Source organism: Dasypus novemcinctus, chromosome 7 (genome assembly GCF_030445035.2).
Source record: "Dasypus novemcinctus isolate mDasNov1 chromosome 7, mDasNov1.1.hap2, whole genome shotgun sequence".
In the NCBI taxonomy this organism is placed as follows: domain Eukaryota; kingdom Metazoa; phylum Chordata; class Mammalia; order Cingulata; family Dasypodidae; genus Dasypus; species Dasypus novemcinctus.
This window is the reverse complement of record NC_080679.1, coordinates 69,072,413-69,098,323: the sequence shown is the minus strand read 5'-3', so window position 1 is coordinate 69,098,323 and position 25,911 is coordinate 69,072,413. Positions and strand designations below refer to the sequence as shown.

The 25,911-nt window shown below is 36.3% G+C and overlaps 1 protein-coding gene across 1 annotated transcript in view; it reads right to left on the bottom strand.

Annotated features, from left to right (window-relative positions):
* Positions 1 to 6,874: 6,874 nt before the first annotated feature.
* Positions 6,875 to 25,911, bottom strand: part of CCDC141 (coiled-coil domain containing 141) — a 169,233-nt gene continuing 150,196 nt past the window's right edge. The window contains exons 16-21 of the mRNA XM_071216243.1: positions 25,028 to 25,207; positions 23,090 to 23,239; positions 15,371 to 15,511; positions 14,483 to 14,671; positions 10,704 to 10,816; positions 6,875 to 6,985 (exon numbers count right to left, since the gene is read on the bottom strand). Coding sequence (XP_071072344.1) covers positions 10,781 to 10,816; positions 14,483 to 14,671; positions 15,371 to 15,511; positions 23,090 to 23,239; positions 25,028 to 25,207 — 696 coding nt within the window. The 3' untranslated portion in view covers positions 6,875 to 6,985; positions 10,704 to 10,780. The remainder of the gene's footprint in view (positions 6,986 to 10,703; positions 10,817 to 14,482; positions 14,672 to 15,370; positions 15,512 to 23,089; positions 23,240 to 25,027; positions 25,208 to 25,911) is intronic.

Sequence of the window (25,911 nt, the reverse complement as noted above, 5' to 3'; positions counted from 1 at the left end):
GCCATCCTCCTTGGCAGAGGTCAATTGCTTTGGGTCCTGTGGAAGATGATCATCTTCTGCCCCATTGATAGCCAAAACATCTGTCCCTTGTGCCTGCTCCTTCAGAAGACAAAGACAAAGCTTTGAGTTAGCCATTCATTTTTCTTTTTTCTGGTCCAATTAGAGTTAAATTCAACTTCACTGGGACAGCTCAAGAAAATCTATAGCCAGTGAAAGCTTAAACACCTGGCACAAGGATCACAGAACTTGACACCATTTGTTTGCCTAACCTGGCACAGTCCCACCCCATGACTAAGGAATCATAAAACTGGCTTGGGTCTCTTAGTGAAATATGATATATCTTATGAAATAGAAAGACCTGCTTTTCATCTGTAATGGAGGGGTTGCACTGGATCAATGCCTTTCAAACCATGATTGAGGGGTTCCCTTTAACCAGCAAGCTCTGCCTTGGTCTGTTTTGTCTATACTCCATGTGGACACAGAGTTCCTAAACATAAGAGCCCCCTTGTTAAATGATGACTCAGACCCTCCCAGAATAACCCCTCTCCTCTCTCAAGAAAATCATTCTTAATGACTGTTTTTATTTTCTTAAAATTTCTTGGTTTTATTCTTACATTGAAAAAAAATATTAAGCACCTACCAAATACTAGATGCCATACCAGGCATTGGAAAGATACAAAAATAGATGCAGACTCTGCCTTGTGGATAAGACAGCCTTGTGGGGTAAGGAGATACTAGTGAAACAATCACACTTTATGGCATTTCAAAAAGAATACACTGAGATACAATGGAAGAACACCTGTCACTCATCTTTCTGTCCCATGTGGAGTGTAGGTCATGCTTACAGCTGTGGGTAGCAGTACATCTCTTCCTGCTTATACTATCCTACCCTTCCTCCCCAATAATGCATGCCCATCTTTAGTTTACAGAGTCTCAAAATATCCCTTCTGGCATACACTCACAAGAACATTGAAGCTAAATGGGCTCTCATCTATCTCAACATGTTTGTTTCTTTTCTTCTAACTTTGAGTTCTTTTTAGCCCGTAGTTCTGCTATTGACATATACATTATTAGCAACTTTAAGTAAATAAATGTGTTCTCAGGTTGAAGAGTAGAAGCAAAAACACATCAATGCTTCCTCTCTTATCCCACATAGATGACTTCTCAGAGAAAGGGTAAATTCACTGTAGAGAAAGTGCATTCCTTCAGTCATTTAGTAGACTTTCCAATACTGGGACTAAAAGCCAGGCATTCTTAAAGAGTCTCTCTCATTTCTTAAAAAATGTCCAAACCCATGTCCAAGAGGGGAATGCTCCTCCTTCCTGTGGTTGTCCTAGAACAGTTTAGCTCACCCTCTCCATCTCTTCCTAGATGTAGAATGTTTACTCTCCTTCTCACAGGGACTTTGATCCAACCTCCTGGTCAATGATGATTCTCCTTTACAACATTCCTGGAAGCCTCCATTTGAATACTTTCCTTGAAGGTCTTGAGAAAAATATTATGCTTTACCTAAGAAGGACTTCCTGCAATTTCCATCAATGGATCTGAATTGACCTCCTGGAGCTACGTCCAATATGTCTGATTGCTCTCCTGTTTAATTGCCCTTTGACTACGGAGACTTTATCCCACAAACTCTATGGTCTCTTTCTTTGGGCTAAATACCACCAAGCTACTGTCTTCTTCTGCCTGGATCCTGGAGCTTTCATTATCCTGGTCATGTTCTGAGAGGCCTGACTCCTAGTAGACTACAAACTCCTCCTAGTAGAGCAGGGAGATGGGCATTTGTGGATCTTGTGAGCTATCGGGGGCCCATCTTAATGACTTCTTCAGGCAACATATGCCTTTCCAGAGAAGAAATAATGTTTTAAAATTATCTAAGAATTTACCCCAAGCTTAGGGAAAACCTCGAATAAAAGTCCAGGCCTCTCTCCTTACTCCTAACTTCCTACTGAGGAAGACTGACTTACCTAGTTGAGGATTTGGAAGTAGGAACTGAGCATGCTCTCTCAGTCCCTCTAATACTCTCTCTTTTGAATCTGTCTTCCACCAAAGGGAGGACTCAGATTAGCTTTAAGGCATAAAAAGTCCCCGTAGGGACTGTCTGTGGTTGTCCAGCTGTGCACCCAAGTGTCAGGGAGGGCAAGTCTATTTAAATCAGCATTGAGGTTTGGGAAACACACAGAGAAGTACATCTAAACCATGTCCTTCAGTCCAGCTTTTACTGGTTGTAAGAAAGGCTCCTCTGTCTTACTTTCAACTGGTGCCAAACTCAGGAAGAGAATCTAAGGAAATTGATTTGTCATTCCCTATATCCCCAAAGTACTCTGCACAGAAAATAACTCTACCAGATAATTTCTACTGACAGTAAGAGAGATGTAGTTTTCTCAAATCTTTTTCTGGAAAAATTTTAACTTATTAATATCACCCTAAATATGTTTGCTTCCAGAATTAATTTTACTATCCAGATGGGAAGTAATCAATGGAATCTTTATCTCCTTGATCTATGTGTTATGTTTATGCTGAAGTTACTGTATTAGTTCTTTTTTTATTATTATAAGCTCTGCATCAAACCATTGATTCTTACTGAGTTTTCAGTCAACTAAAATTTCCTGCTTCCTGTATCTCAGATTGGGACATTACATTTAAAGACACAGATGAGAATTTTAAATATATATTTGTTTAATTTAATTTCATGTTCTAGTCCATTTTATAGCCTGTTGAAATCTTTTTGAATTTAGATTCTCTACGGCCCATTATAGGATTTCAGCTTTATGTCTGTGCATTTTATAATCATAATTTCTGTCCATTAATATCATTGATAAAAATGTTGAACACTGCAGAGTTTAGGGAAAAGCCAGAGGTCTCCCTAAGGCAAACTGTTTTATAGGATGACATTAATGAATTAACACTCTACAATTATTACAATTTGGTTTTGTACAATTACTACTCAACCAATCTCTTACTCACTTTGCATTTCTCCACTTACCTTAAAAGAGATGTTATAAGTGTACTTATCAAATGACATTCTGAACTCATGATTAATTATGCTTACGGCACTAACCTAGAACTACCCATTAGATAATTATCTCCATAAGCAGAGTAAGGTGAGTTTAATATATATTTTTCTGAGTAAATCCCTGTTGGCTTCTGGCATGTCTGCCTTTGGTGTCAAATCAACATAAACTTCTGATTTTGGAATTTTACTGAAATTGCTTTTAAGTCCATTGAACTATAGTTTCCTGGATCTACCCAGTTTTCCTTTATGAAAATGGTATCCAAATAGCCACACATATGAATTATTTTTTCATATTTTCCCACCATGAAACCGTCTTCCCTATTAGGGAGAAAAAAGGTGTGTGTATGAGTGTGTATTTCCCAGAAAGGGGCAAATAAATCTATATATGTCAGCACAGACAGGGCATTTTTGCATTAGTCTGATGAATCCAGGCAAAATTACTAAGACATTTCGATCTAATTCACCAAAACATAGCTCTCAACTTGTTTTTCTCATATCCATGACTCCTCTCAATTTGTCTTTTTTGTTGACTCCCTTTTTCTTTTCCCACCTTCTAAATATAGGAATGACCTATTGTCTTGTCCTTAAGCTCTCTAATCTTCTCTATATACTTTTTGCCTCAAAGATTTCACCCATTTCCACATCTAATGAACAATCCTAAATCTGTAACCTCAAGTCTGAACTCTGTCATGATTTCTGAACTTTCATTTTCATTGATGGGCACAATTACTTGGATTTAAAGTCATCACCATGTAGTAGACAAAGTGTCTGAAGGGGCAGAATACAAGATTTTCTACATCTACCCAGCCAAGGTTCAGAACCAATCCTTAATGCACATAGAGCAGAGAACCACCGATGTGGTCAATCTAAAGAGACATCACAAGACTTTACCTTCCAAAATATCGCCACACTGATAATCTTACCTTGGCATATATAGGATATAATGAGGATAAATGAGAAGTAGAGAAAGATATTGAGCATGGGGTTCAATCTATGCACCACATTTCTGGGGGAGGTGGTTTTGGGCAGCCAAACGATGACCTAGGATCTTTGGGTACCAGGGGTGGGTAAGTTTAAGGAAAACTGAAATGTAGTAAAGGAGAACACATTTGTCCTCTTCCCACTTTTTTCTAAAGCAAGTGTCTCAATAACATTTTCTCCAACCCAGAATCTACCCCCAGGAGAATGGGATTGGCAGAGGAGTACCAGGAACTGTCCTCACCTGGGCTAATGAGAGCTCTCCATTGAATTGTTGGTCTAAAAGTACTTCCATGCTATTACTTTATTAACCATCACGGAAACAGACGAAATTGAAAGAGAGAAATGTTTAGCATGTAAAGCTACATAATTATTACAAAACAGCTTATTTATAGGCAACAATTCTTCGGTACTCTCCTTTGGGATTGTGGAAGGAGTACATGGCTGAAATTCAAGAAAACTGGAATGCCTGCCCAGTTCTGGCACTAACTTTTTGTGATTTTCAGAAGGGCAAGGCATTTAATCTCTTTTGGTATCAGTTTTCTCAACTATAAAATGAGATTTGATCAGATGATTTTTAATTCCCTCTAGCTCTAAAATTCTATAACTTTAAATGTTAGCACAGGAAGAACTCATCTTCCACCAAATAGTTTTGTGGCTTTAGGCAAGTCTCTTAATACTGTGTGCCTCCTTTTAACCTTAGGAGTTTTCAGCTATAACCATGGATTTGGCTTCAGTACTTGCCTTGGAGATAAAAAATGCCACCACTAATCTGTTAGCAGTGCAACATACATTGCATTTATTGAAAACCACCTGCTGCATTTTGAGTCAGAAAAATGAGAAGCACTGCACTTTTCTATCTTCAGGAAAAAATTCCTGTGATGAATAACCTTTTTAATAGTTTGGTGGCATTGTTCTTGCTGACTCAAATAATTTTCCTAGAAGATCAACATCTTTTAAGAATTGAATGCAGTGATTCCACAACAAGCTTTTTACTTGGTGCTTCTTATCTGCCCACATGGTGTTCCAGGGAATCATTACATCTGACTATAACATAAATAATAGATATGATAAGAGGGTAAATGTGTTTGAGAGGTTTAAAAGTGAAGATTACTGCCACCCTTTTATTTTGCTGTCTGTATCAGAATGTAAATATGAAATGATGTCAATCATTGTTCTTGATAACTGTAATCGTGTACTTTCACTTTGAACTTAAATGACTGATGGGCTATCATTACTTTCTATTTTATGGTTTTATCATGTCTTTTAATTTATATAAAACCTGAACTATGGAGGTTAGTCTTGCTTTTTTATTTAAAGAAATGTTTCTTCTTCTAAGGAAAATAATTTTTACTAAGTATAAATGAGTGTGTTTGCTTGGGTGGTAATAACGTTTTTTTCCTGAATTCTTAATAAATGTTCCTGGTTCATGATGTAGCAAAATGTGCACAATAAAATAAAATAAATGATGTACTTTTGGTTTTAGTAACTCTTAGAAAATTAAGAGTATGTGGGACATTTAATGTTATTCTTTATTATTTTGACCAGTGGTTCTTAATCAAGGGTTATTTTGCCCCCCAGGGGACATTTGGCAATGTCTGGAGACAATTTTGATTGTCACAAATGGGGGGAGGAGGGGTGCTACTGGCATCAAATGGGTAGAGGCCAAGATACTGCTAAACACCCTACAATGCACACAACCTTCCCTCATCGCCACAGTGTCAGTAGCGCTGAGGCTGAGAAATCCCGATTAAGACCAAATCAGAGTAACTGAAGACTGTTGATTCAAGACTAATTTCAAACAAGATGACTAAGGGTCAGCCCCTCTCGCTGGTCTTAGAGCAGAATCAGTATGTAAGTGCCTTAGGGTAGACAAAAAGGCAGCTTGTTTAAAGGTAGCTGCTGCCTAGTGGCCATATAATCACTCTAGACCTTGACATAGATTTAACCTGTGGAAAAAGATCTATAAGCAGGTTCTAAGAACCAGACTGATTACAAAGAAAAATAAACCTTTTTCCATAAAATGCTGCAACAAAGGGGGATTTAAAAAATCTCTCATGTCACATAAACGATAGTTTATTAATTTAGGGATCATTGAGAATAATGTTGACTCTGCTGCTTCCTCTTCAATTCCGTGGGAAACATTGGGAGCAGGCAACTTGGCAAAGCAAAATGTGCAGTGCTAATTATAGTCCAGCAGCTATGAATAGAAAGTTAGTAGCTTATGCCCAAGATGCATAATGATGTGATTTAAATAATACTTTTGAAATCATGATGCATTTGCATTTTGTGAGTATTTGTAGTTTTTTGTTACATGCTTCAGTTTATCTATAAATGCACAGGCTTTAAAGTAATTTAAACATTTTTCTAAGTTCTGTGGTATTTGTTTTCCAGCTGGATTTATTTTTCAGTATCTCTGCCTGAATATATCCTATTGGAATCAGATACAATCAAATTTCATGTACTATGGCTTTCCAATGGGTCATGTAAAAGAATAAAAGTCATACCTTTGTGGTGGTATAATAAAGAGGAAGAAGTAAAATTAGAAATTGAGTTTGAATATAAAAGGACAATAGGAAAGGCAGCCAGAGACAGGGGAAATAGAAGTGGTCTGGGGTAAGATTATAGCTTTTGAATGGTAGTCCAAAACACTGTGAAATGCTGTTTCCAGTATTTAATAAGAGGACGTCAACGGGAGAGAAGAGAGAAGGAGGATTAAGTAAGTAATGAGGAAACTCACATTGCATTTATATTGGGAGATTCAATCCACTGAGATAAGAAGGTTTTGATTCACTTTTTGTTTTGCAATGCCCAATGATTCTACCTCAAAATAAAACTATGAATAAACAGCTGAGGTTTAGTAGTTTTTGTTACCTTATTCCTTTCTTCATTGAATATTGTCGGCTTGTTTTTTGCTGGTTCTTTTAGTAGGTCAATGCAATCATAATGGAAGCCTTCCGAATTCAGATTTGTCTTTAAAACGTCTCCCTGCTGTACAAAGTGATGGTTGGTGAGAACCTGGGCCAGGAAAGTTGGAGAAACAGTGCCAAACAATAACCACGTGGAAGAATATGTAGGCCACTTGCAACCTTACAGCAAATGTATTCCACAAGAGACAGATGTACTCCCATGATGTGATTTACAAAATTACCCCTCCAAGCTAAGAGTTTCCCTTCCCTCTTGCCCCACTCTTCTGATAAAGTCCATTGCCAGTAAAAATTGGTGGTTCAAAGACCCAGTAGGAAAAAAGTAGAAAAAAAAAAGTTTCAATAAGATGCTCCTGCAGGAGCATTCTCTAGGGAAAGGAATCACTGTACCTGGTAGTTCAAACAATTAGGAGAGCCTGAGGAGCAGCAAAGAGGTAGAAATGATAAAAAATTTTTGATGGAGAAAAAAGCAGGAAATAAAGTATTTATACAAGCAAAATATTTTGAAAAGAGGAAGGAGATATTACTGTATATGCTAAAGAAAAAAACATTGAGAACAAAGGATGTTTCTTGTGGGTAATGATATTTTGCTTCTTCAATTCATGGGGCTCAATTTTGGTCACAGAAGTAGGGGGTTTGCAAACCACTGTGAGGTCTGAGAAGACTTTGTGAAGGTAAAAAGACCCACAGTTATCCCAAGTGTTGGAACATATGAATTTAGGATGTGATACTATTGCTACAGAAGATTCTCACATCATCTAGAATATATGTGATTATTAGATGGGCTTTAAAGACACAAAATGCTGCTCAAAGTTCATTCACTACACTGACTCAGAGGAATTATTTGGGGGGACACACTACTGGGAAGATTTAGGTTTAGTTTCAACTCTAAAACCAACCTGGTTTGAATTACTGGATAATAATTCTGCTTCAGTACACAGTTGATATCTAATTCCAAAATGGCAGCTCTTGTGGAAAGAATGCTAAATTTTGAATTAGAAGATCTAAATTCAAATTCTAGACCCAGCATTTAATGACTGTGGAGCCCCAAGCACAGCATATACCCTCTTTGAACTTGTCTCTTCACCTCTAAAACAAAGAAAATAACATTTGCCTTATCTCCATCACAAGGTTATTTGGGAGATCACTGGAGATAATATATGTGGAAGTCCTTTGAAATCTCAGACTGATATACAGATAGAAGGAATCATTGTCATAATTTCAATTGGGACAGGGTTTTCTGGACTTCCTTTTTAATAATCCCTGTAAAAGACAGCTATAGCATCAAACTTAAAAACATAAAGCCCAGACATTTATGCTTTTCATGCAAACATCTGCAGTGTTAGTATGCATTTCTTGACAAGCTTTTGTCCAGGTTGTAATGTATATAGCAATGCTGATGTTTAATTCTCTTGTCCAAGAGTCCTTTTTCAATTCTACACCTACCCACATCAAAAATATTCAAACTACAAAATGATTTTTCTTCCCTGGTCCAATCCTTTGCACATTCCCTACAAATGCCAAAAACCTTTCTGGAGAATGTTTCAGGCAATGCATGGTATGCAGTGTTGTGAGGCACCATAAACTGTACAGACCATAGGGTTTCCTCATGTGTACCAAAGTAGGGAGGTTGGATGTTATTGGCAGTTGTTTGTGATGAGTATGGTAGGAAAGACATAAAGTGCTATGAGAGATCACTGAGCAAGTGCTATGGCTGAGGAAGGATTCATGGTGGAGGCAATATTTGGATTTAGCTTTGAGAAATGGTAAGATTTCAATAAGCAGAGATAGAAGGTCATGAACTCAAAGTTAAGGGTTAGTTGTAGGAACCTCCAGCAGATGAAGAGCAGATAAGTGGGACTGGAATCTATGGTGAATGTAGAAGCACAGTGGTTTGGAAAAGCAAATGAGCCTCGGGAAAGCAGAAGGCTTTGAGAATGACTTTATTTAGAAGGCAATGAAGCGTTTGTAGTGAAGTGTTTTGAATGTGAAAATGACACTAACAAACTGTATTTGGGAAGAATAATCTAGCTGGGTAGTATAATTAGGAGGTTCCTGACTAGAGCAACAGGGAATTGAAGTAGTGGTCTGGGAATGAAAAGAGAGGGCACAGTCCTGACTCCTGGTGTGAAGAGGAATGGGAAGGAAGAAGTAGAAAGAGGGAGCGGAAATAACTATTTCAGGAGGAATAGCCCTGAAGGGGAGAAGCTGGTGTGGGATATGACTTGGAGAGGGCAAATTTTATTGAGTTGACTCTCCCCTGAAGCCATACATTGTAAATAGGAGGCATGATATAGATAAGGGAGAACACAGAGTCACAGGAAGCAGTATTTTTAGCCGGGGTAAAATACTCCTGAAGTTAGGAGTACAAACTGCTGCTCCACAGCACTTTGCAAGCCCGTTAGGGGATGGGGTGGAGATGGGGAGGAAGTGCTAAATGATAAATGTTGAAAAAGATAATATGGGATACAGGGTACACTTTTACTTTAGTTTTGTCATTGTAATTGTAAAACAGTTATGGGCAGCAATTTAATGTATAAATTAGAAATGTTAACAATTTAATGCCCATTTAACCCAATCTGCTTTGGAGGATTTATTCATAGGCAATAATAAAAAAGAGAGAAAAAGCTTTTTGCATAAAGTTGTTCAGTGTAGTGTTATTTAAAGTGCCAAAGAGTTGAAAAAAAATTCTAAATCCTTAACTAAAGGAAAAAGATAGTTTGTTGGAGCACCCACTGAATTAAGAACCTAGCAAAAGGAGCGGGTTTAGCTCAGTGGTTGAGTGCCTGCTTCCCATGTACAAGGTACCTCCTTAAAACAACAACAACAAACACCTAGCAAACTTTGAAAGAGAAGAGGCACTCAAATTTATGACATGGAAATGCATGAGAAAGAATGAGAAAGATGGTTGGCAGGAATAAATGTGATTCTGCTCTGAACTGCATGACCCCATTATGCCTCAACAACCCTCTCCACAACGATAAGCATGGTGTCATCATTAGAGCAGCTGCCCTGTGATAAGGCACCACTATTTCTTCCATTTTACAGATCAGGGAGCTGAGACTTGAGCAGATTAAGTAATTTACCTGAGGTCACATATCTAATAATTTGGGGAGTTGGTATTCCAAAGCAGCTGTTTTACTCTAGAGTCTGTGCTATTAATTGCCTTGCTATATTCTCTGCATCCTACATAACCAGTTCTTTCAGCCAGTTGTAAAAACAGCATTAATCAGACCACTTTTTGACATGACATTGATAAAACCTGTTGTTTATAGACATATACATGCTTTCTCTAAACTTTTTACCATCCATTTTATATGCCATGAAAGACATTAATGATTAGATTAATATTTCTATGATGTTAAATGGTCAATGAATATAATACTTGAAGATTAGTTTTATTTTCTCTGGGGCCGCAATTTGGAGGAAAAAACTTACATCTAGTATTTATAGGCAAAAATATAGGCTGCTTAATACAGACATTACTTTACTTTTAATGGCACACATTTATCCTTTAGGATATGATCCATGAAAATGTAAACGAGGCACCTTAATTGTATTTCTCCCTCATTCCCAGCAATATTTTTCTCTGCAGTGATGGAAAAGAAACAGAATTAATTATCAGAAACACCCAGATAATTATGTTAGAAAGCTGTGAAACAAATGTGCACATTATGTCCCTTGAGAATTTCTATTAGAACATCTTTGCACAAGAAGACACTTGATCAACACATTTTTATTTATGTCACTTGGAAATACATATTCTAGGGAGAAGAAATTACCTTCATCTTTTCTTCAAGTTCTGTGAGAGAGCAACATAATTCAGCAACAGATTCAAGAACCTCTTTGTGTTTTGTCACTATTTTCTCAGCATATTTCTGCCCTTCTTCCAAACCTGGGGAAGAGAAAAGATAAAACTATTTTTAAAGGTCAAACTCTTAGCAAAAAAAAAAAAAAAAGCCCAGGCATAATTCCATAATTCATCTCCCCAGTGTCAAAAGTATAGTAAGGCTGGTAGGTAGATAGTAAGTGCTTAATAAAGACTTGCTGAACATATAAATAAATGTAAAAAATACCTTTTTTTTGAAAGTCAGATATTACAGAAAAATAGTTATATTTGCTGTACCATGTCACTTTTATGTAATCTACATAACGTTGCTATAGTAATATTCTAAAAGCTCAGGCTACCCAAGTTTTCTCCTGCTCAGAACATTCAGTGGTTCTCCACTGCCTAAAAGAGTATACATTCCTCATAATGGCATTCAAGGCTCTCTAGAATATGGCTTCAACCTGCTCTCCCAAATGCAGGTCACCCTCATGCCCTCATGTATTTAATCTCTGGCCAAACCAAACCACTAACTCTTCCCCCAAATTCCCTCACAGCCACTCAGTATTCTTTCCTATACCAGAAATTCCTCCTTCTTTCTGGTGTCAAAAACCAACCTACAAGACTCTTTGAGGTCTTTTTCAGATGCCAAAATCTCAAGGGAAAATATTCGTAATATTTCCCAACTGGAGTCTGTCTCTCCCTATTGGAACAGTAATAAAAATAGCTATGACATAACGAGTATTTATTATTTGTCAGTGGCCAAACACTTAGATCATCTAATGTTGTCCTCAGGTAGATTCTGTGACAATGCACATTTTACAAATGAGACACCTGAGGCTCCTAAGAGGTTAACATGCCCAGGTGACCCAGCCGATAAACAGAGGAACAGAGATTTGAATCCAGGGCTGTTGACTCCACAGCCTAGTCAGGCTGCACAGCACACTTTATACCTTTCTCACTGCATTCACCATAGCATGGTGTCTAGGCCTGGACTGTGGCTTCCTGAATGGAAGCATTATGTCTATCTCTATTTCAACCACAGTTCCTAGCACATAGTAGATACTCATCCTTCTTGAAGTAAATTTATTATTTGAGTCAAAATTCTGGATTCAGTAATGCTTGAGTTTGAATATAAAAGGACAATAGGAAAGGCAGCCAGAGACAGGGGAAAGCTCCTAATTTTGAGTGTTGAAGTATCAAATTTTAATTTCCTCAAACTTTATATCCACTACAGTTTGAACCTTCTAAGTCACAATAAAGAAAATATAAAAACATGGTAATACATGTTTGTACTTGGATATTAGAGGCAAATAAGGAAGAATGGAAATACATTTGATTTTCCTACATTCTTACGTTTACCTGAAGTATAATTCCTAAGAGAAATGTTGCAGATTTTTAAGAACAGGTAGTATAGCAAACATATGGCACTAAAAAAAATCCAAATGTCAGCAAAAAAGGAGAGAAAATACCCCCAAACACACAATACCCAACATAATTAACTGAAATCATTAACAATACATAATAAAGTATCGCCTGATTAATATTCTTATAAATTCTCTGTTGAGTGAGGTTTACTTTATGGATGAAGGAAGCATCAACTGCAGGATAGTGTTATGACCTTTTAAAATAGAAGATGCACAGTCATATTGTCAAAGCACAGTGGCGAGTTGAGAGAGTTTCTCGCTAAAATAAATAACTGTGATAGAAGGAATGTGTCTGACACAGGCCAGAACCACTTATGCTTGGTGAGAAATACAAACACATGGTTCTATTAGGAGCTGGCTTTAAATAAGTGCCACAGAGCTATAGGAAACCTATATATCAGGTAGAGAAGGATTGTCTTGATCGTCTTTAATGCCGTGTTAAATAAAAAATCTCAACTGCATTAGTGACAAGAAGATTGAAGTTTGTGTCTCAGAATAAAAGGTTACAAAGAACACTCGAGACCTTCAAGAATAGAGGTTCTTCAATATAAAGTGTGCAAATAATAATTTTGTCAAATTTGATATATCTCTATATCTGTATTTGTATCTGTCTTTTAAGAGGTCCTGGATATTGAACCTGGGACTTCATACATGGGAAGCAGGTACTCAAATCACAGAGCTACACCCACTCTCAGATGATATATTTTATGTGTACTCTAACATGCCTCCTTTCAACAGTAATAAAAATAACACCAATAACTATTTTTATACCTGAAAAATCACTTTTTTTTCTAAATCTTTTCAAATTCTGTGAAATAGATAAGACATTCTGAGCATTTTAAACAGATCTCTTGACATATATAAGCATGCACATAATTCCATGATAATTAAAGATCTTGAGTTGATGGAGGTTTGGAAGAATTGGAACTCTCAGCTGTTACTGGTAAGAGTAAATTAGCGAAATCTTTCCTTGTAACATTCATTCTTTTAATCAGCAATGCCACTTTAGGAAATTATCCTAAGGAGCTAATCATGGAAAGAGGGATAATACATGGATTTCATAATAATAGCTAATGCAACATTGTTTTGAAGTATCAAAATAAAATTTTGAAACATTAATGGAGAATAATTACATTATGGTACAGCCATTGAAAATTATGTCACAGAGAATATTTAGTGACATCAAAAGGTAAAACAGTATATAAAGCATGGTTCCATTTTATCTATCTATCTATCTATCTATCTATCTATCTATCTATCTATCTCTCGCTAGAAAATAATCTCTGAAATATGAATAGATATATCTGAGTAGTGAGTTAACGAGTAGTAATTTTATTCTTATTGCTTATGATTATTTTCAAAATTTTTATATTTTAGAGATCTATATATTTTCTAAATGTTTATATTTTAAATGTTATTTTTAATTCCTACCAGTTTACTTAGGGTCTTTTCACATTAAATATCTATAATATTAGGTATTAATTAGATATTTTTAATATCTAGATATTAAAATCTAGTTTTTAATATAACTAGGTATTTTTAGAAACAAAAAAATCATTAATAATTCTGTTCAAATGCTCTAGAATAATCAAAGGTATAGAAATCATGCCACTGAAGACTGGCAGCCATTATTGCCCAGATCCAGTTAATGATCTGGGTTGTGTGAGAGATAAAATCCCAATGGTCAAAATAAGATATGAAAGATTTGTGTAGAGTCTTATAGTCTGTCTAATCACTCAAAGTCATCAATAGCATCACAATCCCTTTTGGGGAAAATAAAATGACCAAATCCAACCTTGTCAACTATGAAAATTATTCAGTATAAGTATTTATTTAGCTAATTTATGAAGTCTACCACATTCAAAGTCATAATTGCAATATGTGTCAAGTGAAAATGCTCTGGAGTTCAATTTCTTCATTTATAAAATAAGAATAAGCACATCTACTCTGATTATCTCATACGTTTTGGGGAAGTATAAAATTGTATAGAAGAGATGATAGGATTTAGAAGAGGAACTGAAATGTATACAAATGCAAGGTATTTATTACATGCAAGAAAGAGATGATTCCACAGTTCCTTGGAGTTGGTAGGCAGATGAATGTGGAGTAGAATACCATGCTGATATGTTTTATAATTACTTGAATCCTCATAGATCCTGAGTCAATCCACTGAATCAGAATCACAGAGAACACTAATCTAGAACTGTGTCCTCTAGCAAATGTCATTTTACTATGTACTGAAAGTCAGCTTCCCTCCCATCATTATTTTCTCATTTTTGGCAGGCAAAGATCAGCAATGAGTTAATACCTCTTCTATCAACTCCTGAAGATGCTCAGTCAGGTCCAAATTCTTCTTGTAATCTGTCACAACTTTGTCAAATTTATCCACATGTTTTTGTAAATCCTTTATGGCCTCCAAAAGGACATTATTATTTGGATGATTTAAGAAAGAATCAGAAGTTTTATTCTCAAAATTTTCCATTTTCCTTTTCAAAGTCTGTGCAAGAAAATTAATATCATTCTATTTTTTTATAACATAGCAATTAAATATTGATAGAAAAAAGGGGACAACCTACATAGATTCTTCCATTCTGCTATGTTAAAATTGTAACTATTACAAATGTTTTTTGGAGAGAATGGGTTTTCTTCAACATTGATTCAACATTCAGCAAACATAGGAAATTTACTATATACCAGGGTCTATTCCAGATTTTGAGAATGATCATATGATAATTTTTAAAAAGGTGACCACAAAATCAAATACTTGGCCTTGATAAGCTCACAATCTCCTGGGAAAGACATTCAAATGATCTAGTTGTTACATGTGCTAAGCAAGGTAGGTATAAGGGGTCATGTGAGCAGTTGAAGAAGCTCCTGCAATGGCTGGATGCAAGAAGAGGAAGGGCGTATACAAATGGTGTGTGTGTGTGTGTGTGTGTTGGGAGAAAGAATGGAAGCAGAGAGAGCTGGGTAGGTTTGGCAGAAACCAGAAACCTTTCTGGAGCTCTCTTAAAGGATATGACAAGTTATCATATATTTTACACAAAGATCCCACTGTTCTAAAAAGGAGAACTACATTTTTAGTCCCCACACGCAATAAGCACAAGTGTTAGGCATCTAGAATTAAAATGCAAAATGATTTTTCAGTAATTGAAGTAGCATGCATACACACACACAAACATGACTTTCTCATTACCTGCATTTTTTCTACATACATATCAACTTGTTGAATTTGATATTTAAGGGCCTTTGGATTCCGTGCTTTTTCATTTTTCTTAGTGTAATTAAACTTCAAATTGTTGAATTTCTTTTTGATATCTTTGAATGACTCTTTTAGCTGCAGTTCAATGAAAAGAAAAAAGTGATTTCCTTAAAATGAGGACACTAATATTCACTTGTAATAAATCAAAATGTCTAAACACTTCAAAATATTCATTATCTTCAAAATGTATTCAGAGTGATTTTTCAATAGAAAACATGTCTGCTAAGTGGACATATAATGTGAATCTAAAGATATCCCCTTGTAATTATAAGTTGTTTTTAATACTTTTACATTTTTGACTTTTAATTTATAATTCAAATTATAGATACAGAATATTCCTTTGGCCTCCAAGCAAGAAAGTTTCTTACATATGATAGACTTTCAACAAGTCTAATTTTCTTATTTGCATTTATTTGGTTTTTTTTTTTTCTATTCATCTGTTCTCTGTGTGCTAATTTTTGTCCCTCTACTTCCCAGTGCTTAATGTATAAATTCATTAAGGCTCTGAGGAGCTGGTCATATTGCAGAGGTCAATTAAGTGTTGACATTAGACCACCCAGGACATTAGTAGAGTGGAAGAGGAGACCCAACATAAGATTCAGCAGGAAGAGAACTTTATTTCCCCGAGCCTTTTCCAGAATAGATTTACTTCTTAGGTATAGGCCATTAATTTCAGAAGTCCTTCAAGAGCAAAATAAATAAATGCCTCCAGTAATGGTTGCCTCCAGTAATGGCAATACCAACTTGTGTATAAACAGAGTATATGTCTATGCATTGAGAATATGGTATAGATAGACCAGGACAGTCTTAAAAACAATTCAGCTTTACCAGTGCACCAAAATTCTAAGCAGTCCTGTTCCATTATACATACCATTTCCTGTGCCCTTCGCTCTATCAAGAAGGATAAGCATATTGGTAGGCAACTCTCTCTTTACATTATCAACAAATAAAAGTACAGAGAAAATATAAACCTTCTCAGCTTATATAGAGGCATTTAACAGCAGGAATGGACAATGCCATGGCTGATAAATTTGAGCTATGATAAGATAAACCAGAAAACCATTAAAATTCTTTTAAATGACATCATACAAATTATTTGGGAGGAAATAAAGGACTGTGCACATGCCAGATTTTTTACTTCTAATGCAAAAAACCATATTTGCCCTAGAAAATGCTTTCTCAAAATGCTTGCTTCAAATTCTGCATTGTGAAAACAAAATTTTGACCTCATCTTTAATGCTTCTTGGAGACAATTATCTATAAAGCTGTAGCAGACTTGAAAACACAGAAATTATTATACTGATGCAGTTTTTGCATCTGCCATACCTACACTTAATCAGTATTGTTTATTTATGGGAAAATGAAATTGCAGAACATTAGTTTTAAGCTACAAACTAAATCAAGCACAAGAGAACATGTAAAACATTTTAATTGACAAATCAGTAACATTCAGCAGGAGTGGAAATAGCTTTCACATCAAAACTTGAAAACTATTTCAATATTAGAGTTGAGGAAAACATTAAAAAGACCAGATTCAGTAGGTATATGTATGAAATAACCAAAATTTCAATGCTATGACATTCGTAGTTTGAACATGCATGTGCTTGATATAGTGGCAAAGGACAAATAAGCTCAATTACATGGGACTGAGATACAAAGGGACTACATCCTTAGTTAGTCATAAATTTTGGTGGGAACTTTTTTCCCCTCAAAGTCATAATCTGTAACTATAGGTATAATAATGACCATATCAGAGGAAATCAGAAATTTTTGTTTTAAAAAAACATTTCCTGTCACTAACCATTATCTCTTAGAAAATAAAATTTACATTATTATATCCTACAGGAACATGACATATATATGAACTTAAATGTAGAGAAAAGAAGCAGAGCTCTGTCAGAACCCTGATAACCATTGGATGACATCGGCTTACTTATATGGAAAAGATCAATGTATATCTGAAAAACTGTATGATAAGGACTTGATCTTTAATGCTTTAATACTAAACCATGAAATTGTAAGTGCTTTCAGGATTAAGAAATTTAAGTGTGTGATTTTATTTGTTTGCTTCAGAATGTATGCCCTTCCACTGCAGATGATTTATAAATTCAAAGAATGTTCATGGCCCTGTGGGTATGTGAAATGGGATCGGCTTCTTCTGATACTTGAGCTCCCTGGACAAAAGTCTTCAGTTGCTGGAAACTTTCTCTTTTGGCCCTATTGAATGTCCATTTTAAATCTAAATCCCTGAGCCTTTTCCGACTCAAATTCAGGACAAGTGGAAGGCAGTATGCATGAACTGCCTTCAACAGTTGAAAAATCTCATCATTCTTTTCTTACCTGCACATTCCAACGTGAAAACTTACTTCCTGGATAATCCCCACATAACGCGTGGCCATATTTTTAAAGGAACCGAGGGCCGCGTTTGCTGGGCTGGGATATTATCGCTCATGCAGCTGTTTCTAACTTTAGTTAGCTTGTCAACAATAGCGAACCGTGGAGATGGCTAAGACAACTGCTCAACTTGAGCACATAAACAAAAGAAAACACCCAAAGCTTGGGCCAAAATAAAGTTTACTCTATTAGAAAACTTTAAGTGTCATTACAAACCATATTAAGAAGGTTTCCGAGACTCTTGAGTAAATAGGGAAAAACAATTTTTCCAACGAATAATGCGATCTTCCTATCTTTCTATTTGCTCAGCTACTCCATAGTTGCTATGACATAAATAAGTAAACATTGGTATGATTAAGGAAAAAAAAAAATCAAAGCTTCACACTGTGGTTCATTTGAAACTAGTATAGTGAGCATCTTCACCAAATTTCCCAGGAAGCAGTAAGCCCTATTTCAGGGTTAGAAATGAACAAGGTTTCTTTTGAGAAGAAGCAGAAGGGAAAGGGACTGTCAAGAAGTAAAGCTGGCTTGCTATTCTTAGTCTTGACTAAGCTGGCTGAGGTGGCTTTGGCACAAGAATGTTTTATTTGTAAGTCTGTTGCTGGCAAGGCCAATTCATGAGAGGAACATGGGACATTTTAAAACTGAGGAATGAATTTCAAAAGACTTTCATTAGAAGAACTATAGCACAGATTTGATCAGAAGCAAAAATGCAAAATAGGTAGTCAATTTTCATGTCTACTTGACGAGCTTCATTTCTAGACCGCTATTTTGCCCACTCCAAAGAGATGCTTTCTAATACCCATTTTCAGTAACATAAGGATGTAATGTTGAGACCCCCCAGAGATGCTTATGTTTGAAATGAAGGGACCCAAAGACTCATAATTTACCCAAATGATTTGCTACAACTATTAATGGTAGATTATTAAGCCTTAATGCTGCAGATATTTTGGGGCAAGACTTTCTTTGCTTCCTCCCATTTGAGAATCAGGAGGCTGTTCTTCCTGTGCTTGAGGGAGCAGCAGAAAGTGGGGCAGCTTGGAAAGAGAAGACAACTGCTCCATTTTTAAATTATTGGTGACAGCATGTCCCAGTAATTAATTGCATTCACTCTGCAAGCTCTATGTGTTCAAGGTATCTTTCTTAAGTTTTATTAGCTGGATATGTTAATTATGGTTTGAAACATCAGCTCTCTATATTCTTTAGGAATATTCCAGAAAGTAATATTTTTCATTTTTCAAGCAACACATTTTTAAAAGATTTAAACACATGGGATGGAGGTTTTGGGAACAAATTATGATCTTTCCTATCCTCTAAAATATGCCACCCAAATGGACTCAATCTCATCTACTCATGAACACTAAATAGAATGGGGCCTGATTAAGCAAACAGCTATGAATATGAAACCCCGCAGGCTTTAATTCTCCTTGACTGTATCCTGAAGATGTTCGTATTCTTATGGCCTGGCATATAATAGTTACAGTATAGATTTGCTGATTGAAGATAATTTAGTTTATTTTTTATGGTGAATGAGGATTATCAAGCTGGAAAATAATTGTCGTCTTTACTATACCGTAGTGCTGCCCTCAGGGGAGTTTTGCCCCTCTATACAAGTCTTTTTCTGCTTCCTTTCCTGCTAGCAGGTGGGCATCCATGATCACTTTGTCAATGGCAAAGAGCTATACAAAGTCCAGTGGTTATAGTTTTATTAAACATGTATGCATCTGTAGCAGTACCCTTCCTCTTTTCTAATGTACTGCTTCTAATCTGACTTGTATCCCTGGAAATCAGATGACCAACTTCTCCAAACTGATAAAAGAAGTTCTGTCATGTAACTGGAACACATGATTCTGGCACTTTAAATTCCTTTTCTGCTGATTTCCTGATAGGTAAGATGTTGCCACAGTGGAAAAATTTTAGGACTAAGCAATATAATTATCTGTAAGCTTCTGATTGGAAAAATTATTTTTAATAAATAGATACCAACCCAGTTTTGTCATTACTATCCTTTTTTAGCAGAGTTATTGTTTGTTACCCATAATATGTCCCTCTAGTAAAACTCCCATGAGCATCATGTAAATGTAAAGGCAATTTTTTTTGGCCAGACTGCAAGAAGAAACATGCTCAATATTAACTTACTACATTTCTAAATTTTAGATGTGTAAAGAATAAGTAATAATGCTCCTTTGTCATACAATATGGAAAAGAATATGTCTATAATGCTTTGTGTGTTAACAATTTATATTATTAGACAAGAAAATGTACAGTGATATCAAAAAATTCATGCATACAAATCTATCTTTTTGTGGAATGAGTGGGGAAAAACCCCACAAAATCTGGCAGTCTGAAGGCTGTGTTTTCTAGTAGGTAGACATGGAGAAAATGTGGTTCGTATGACTTACATAGTATATGAAATGAGAAAAATAAAGAATATTTTACCCAAAGATAATCAAGGCACAAAACCATACTTTCTTTGTCTTCAAGAAATATCATATCGCATTTTAAAAAATCACATTAAGAACACCTCACATTGTTTTGCCAAGAGTCCTGTTTAAGACCACATAAGTTAACTTCAACCTAGTCAAGAGCATAATAATTTTTACTGAAATAATTAAATGAACTGTGCTTTTATATCAGACCATACAAAAGAGCTTATAACAGATATACCAGAAAATAAGGATAGAAGATGAAAGCATGAAAAAAAAGATACATTAACATTAGACTACACAGTGCTTGAACGTGACTAAAACATTAATGGATGGTGAATTCAGAGTTAAGCAAATGGCCCATGTGCTGGTGGCCAATAAAGGATCACAGATACATCTTCTTATCTGAAAATGACACTGTTGGCCTCTAAAATCAATTTGACTTAGAATCTGTAAACTTCCAAGAAGGACTTTAAGCACATTGGAAGTACAATAATGTATTTTAAAGTCAACTAAAGGGATAAACTACTATTCTTGATCTAGTTCCCTGGCAGGATATCTGACTACTTTTTATACAGTTAAAAAAAAAAAAAAAAAAATAGTGTAACATATCACTTTTAATTTTATATAATGTTTTAAGTATCTATACCCAAAGATTAAAATGATAATAAAAATAGTAATAATGTCTGGATGTCAAATATTATTATCATTGTGATATTTGCCCATCTTTTCATGCTCTGATATTCACAATACAAACTAGGACACATATATCTTCATTTTACTAAAGGGCATTGGAAAATTTACTTCTGATTATTTTCCTATTAGGCTTGTCTATGGGGACTACCTAGGGTGTGCATGCTACCATGTGCAATGTAACTATAGTTCCACAGAAAGGGAAGGGAAAAGGACCAGCGATTTTTCAAAGACCCTTTAAAAGTGATTCTATAGCTTGCACCAAAGATTAGTTGGGTTCAAAGTAGAAAGAAGTGGGAAAAATACCCCTCTTAATATTTAAGAGCATGTTAAAGTGAAACCTGATTCCTAAATCAAATCTGTAGGTATCTGGTTGCTCATTCCTGATATGGTACAGACAATCCCGGGGCATCCCTACTAACTGGAAGGGACATCTGTTGTCCCAGCTGGCTGGCTCCCAGTACAGACTCATCATGAGGCAGACCCTAGAAATAGAACTATTAAGAGCAGGGCCTGAATAGGGAAGTCCGGCCCCATAAATGCCACAGCTCTTCAGGGGGAAGAAAACTGAGCTACAGGAGCCTGGGAATAACCCTTAACATGCCTACTTGAGCTTTCAGAAAGTGTAGAATTGAACTGTCACTGAAGGGAGTGAGATTTTCAGCAAGACAAAAATGTGTGTATGTGTATAAAGCAGGAAGAAAAGATACCTTTGAGGACAGACTGTGAAATATTTGTGCCATGTCTGATGAATCCAAATTTTGTAGCTTGGGGGAGAACATTTGCTCTCCGGTTGTTTTCTTTAACAAGACCTTACACATTCTTACTACTGATGGAAGCGTGAGCTGCATCAAGAACACGTGCAAGTGTGGAAGTGTAACAATGGAAGAAACCATTCTACTACCTACAGGGCAGGCCGCACTATGGGTTTAATTCCAAGGAGTTAATGAGTCTCTTTGCCAGAGCTGATTTCCTGGAACAGAGGCTACAAGCAATAACTCTGCAGTTCTGTAACTCATCGCCAAAATGAAAACTGTTGTTCAATGTTAGTATCCATTTCCCTCCTCTTGAACAGGATCCAAATAGTCTCTAGTGCACTGGCCACTCCTTTCAATTTCCCCCAGCCATCTTCCCTTCCTCTATCTCCCATGGTCCCAAGGCACACTTCAGAGTTAGTCCACCATTAAAGTTCAGTTGCTCTCACTCAAATTTTAGTCCACACTTTCATGCTCTTTGTTTCTATCTGATACTTGCAGGCCTACATTTTGTAAATTGGTCATAAACAAAAAATTTTAGTCCACCGTCTCCTTTCCCTCTACCCCTTTTCCTAGAGGACTGATGACTAAGGGACTCAGAAACATATGGCTCTAAATGGAGGTAAATCTGAAATTATGATTACCCTTGCATTCCGCTGCCAATTCCCCATGAAGAGCCCTGCCCCGATCTGCCTTTTTTTTTTCACCCAGAACAAGTAAGCCTTTGCATGGAGGACTTAGCTAAGGGAAAGTGGTGACTGTGGTTCAGGAAGAGTCTGGGGGTGGGGATGGGCGTTAGAATTATGGGGGGAGGTGGGATTATGGATGTGGAAGCCCACTTTCAGCTGTTATTTATTTTCCTCTAAGAGCTGCTTTCCCAGTTACTCAGCCACTCAGTTTAAATATGAAACCAGCAACTTGACTTTGGCGATAATACTCTGTAAACCTCTGAAGGAAAGAGTCTGCCCCCTGGCCTTAGCACTCTTCATCATGAGTCAATGGTACTTAAATAGAATCCTGGCAGGCTGGAGCTGGCCACAATGGGACAGAGCCGCCCGTACCTCTGTGCTCTCAAAAAACTGTAGGCATGCAAGTATATAGCTGCTATAAGGGCTTGAGGGAAAAAAAGACACTGTAATCTTACATTCTAGGTTTCCCTATCCATTGACAACACACTGACTCTAACACTCTGGGGAATGTTCAGGTTACTTAAATCTCCATAGCCACCAAGGCCACTGGTGGTAGATTAAAGGACATAGTGAAAAGAAAGTCCCTTGATCTACCGAGTGTGTGTTGGGCGGTAGGGAGACACACTGACTGAGACACCTGCTTTAGGTTCAGAGCAGCTCTTGTCATTGTGTTCCTTCTCACCCCCTCTCTCCCACCTCGTTTATCTCGTCTCTCATGGTGCAATACTGCAAGCTGCCGGACAGGGCCTGCTTGCACGCCTCAGCTTTGGCACACCAGTTCACACAGTCCCTCTCAAGGATTTCCAGCTGCTGCTGTAGGTTCTTTGCAGAAACATTAGAGCAGTCCTACAAATGAAAGAGAAGTGGAAGTAACAAAGGGAGTGAATGAAACAGCAGTGAGACGCATATGCTAGCTACATGCATTATGAAACTCATAAACGATGCTCTAAAAAAATAGGTTCCAGATTTATTTCATCTTAAACATGGATGAATATAATTATTTCAGAAAGAAGGCAGACACCCCACATTATAGGAGAGGCAAACCATTACATTTCCAGTCTTGAATCTCTAGTTTTGATGATTTGCTCATCACATCCAACTCCTCAGAAACACCATTCATTACAAGGTATAATTTTTACTTCAAAAGGCATAAAATATGCATTAGAAATATTCAGCTTCTGCACTATAATTTTCCTGTCAACTTGAGCTTAACCTCTGGTTTATTATGCAAGTGCTCCAATCTCTACTCAGAGCTGAGGGGCTTCTGGGGCCAAAGCCAAATGTGGATTGAAGAACAATTTACATTATTTGTGCAAAGCAAGACTCCTTGCTTTCTTTTTTCCTTTTAAAGTAAATTCACAAATAAAATCAAACTCTTTAAAGAGAGAGCATTTTCTTGGTAAAAATAGATTCTATAAACAGAGACATATTTTTTCTATGTCTTTCAGTTAAATAAAAAAAAAACTGTAGGTTCATAACATTCCATATTGTTTAGAGGATATCCTAAATGAAGTACAAAATAAAATAATTATCCATTATAATTTTATCAATGTTATACATACTAGAGAGAAAAAAAATCTTTTCCCCCTGCAAATTAGGAATATGGAGAAGGATTTCTTAAAAATCAGAGCCCAGTGTATTATTTATGAAAATATGATCTGGAAATATGTCCTTCTCTTTTAGGCTCCCCTGTTGAAGTCAGTCCAGCGGCCTAAAGCAGATCCAACGACGAGTGCCCAGAGCCCTGGGTGGAGCAGGAGGCCTGGGCGCCTCCATTCTGGGCTTCTCAGCAGTCTCCCTGTCACAACGGATAAGGCATCCAGCTTCTCTGGGCCTCAGATTCTTCATCCATAAAATGAGGGTACTGGGCTAGATGATCTTTAAGATCCCTTCCAGGTCTGAAATGCTAATGTAGCTTTGTTAGGTAGAAATAATATGTGAGATGCATAAGCAGGTTTAAAAATTAAAAAAAAAAAAAAAACACCAAAACTTAAAAAAAGAAAGGTGAAATTAATTTTCAGAATGTATTTTATTTAACCCACTCCATCCAAATATCATTTGACATGTAACCAATATAAAAATATTAATAAGAATTAATAAGAATTTTCTCATTCTTTTTATACTAAATCTTTGAAATCTGGTGTGTATTTCGCACTTAAAATACATCTCAACTCTTTTGCTAAATTTCTATCAGTAATGCTTGAACTGTATTCAGATTTCATAAAATTTACAATTTGAAAGTGTAGATTCACAGGCCCAAGTTATTCCAAAGACACTTGAAAGTTTTCCAATAACTATATCGACTTTCAGTTTTGAAATTTAAGTTAATTAAAATTAAAAGTTCAGTTCCTTACCACACTCAAGTGCTAAAAAGCTGACTGCTATATTGGATAGCACAGCTCTACAAAAGAAATATTAATACTATCTTAGTTTTAATCTAGCATAAGGACAAATATATGAAACAAGCCTTTTAGATTCAGATTTCTTCCTCAAAATGTTTTTCTTTTGTCATTGGTGGTAGAAACTAACCATAAGTAAGTACCTCAACAGTCTAGTGTATTTTTAAGTTAACATATGCTGGGTTTCTTTCATATGCTAGCCCAAGTCCAGCTGGAATTAGAAAAAGTGGCTTACAGGCCGCTGCACTGATGAGATGATGTCCACTCCCAGGGAGACGGCCAGGCCGTGCAGATGGTCTACCTGGGCCTGCTTTTCCTGAGAGCGACTGAGGTGAGCTCGGGCGTCGTGAGCATCCCTCAGTTCCTCCGGGAATTCAAAAAACTCCAACTCTCTTGATGTGATGAGACGTCTCAGCTGGAATTTAGGACATTAACAATTATGCTGGGTTTCATATTTTTAAAAATAACAAAGATGGATTTTTTAAAAAGCCTATTTCCTGGACAGAGTTGATAGTAACACATTATAGTGAATAGCAACTGGTCTATAAATGGGATTGTGGCTAAAAGGGATATAAATTTCAACTGAAAGAAAGCTAGAGAATAATCTAAGGAATGGATAACACAGTGACCCCAGAGGTGGACAACAATCATGGTTAATAGTGCAAAATGTAAGAGTGTCCTTCTGTGAACTAGAACAGATGTACATCACTATTACAGGGTGGTGGGTATATAGAGAAGCATGGGAAAAATACAGTTAATGTAACCTATGGACTATAATTAACAGGAATACTGTAATAATCTTGCATCAGTGCCAAAGATGTACTGTGTTAATAATTGGGGGGTATGGAAAAATATGTTAAATATATGCTATGGACCATAGTTAGTGGTAATAGTCTGATAATATTATCTAATAATCTGTAACAAATGTTCCACAATGGTGTGATGTGTTGGTAAAGGAATGTTATATGGGAATACAAGTGCATGACTATTTTGTAAATTCACAACCTCTGTTAATAAAAATACATATTTTAAAAATCTATAAAAACCTAAAAAAAAGTAAAAGAAAAAGGCTATTTCCTATAGCATATTTTAGTGGCCCAGCCTATCCATAATCATTAG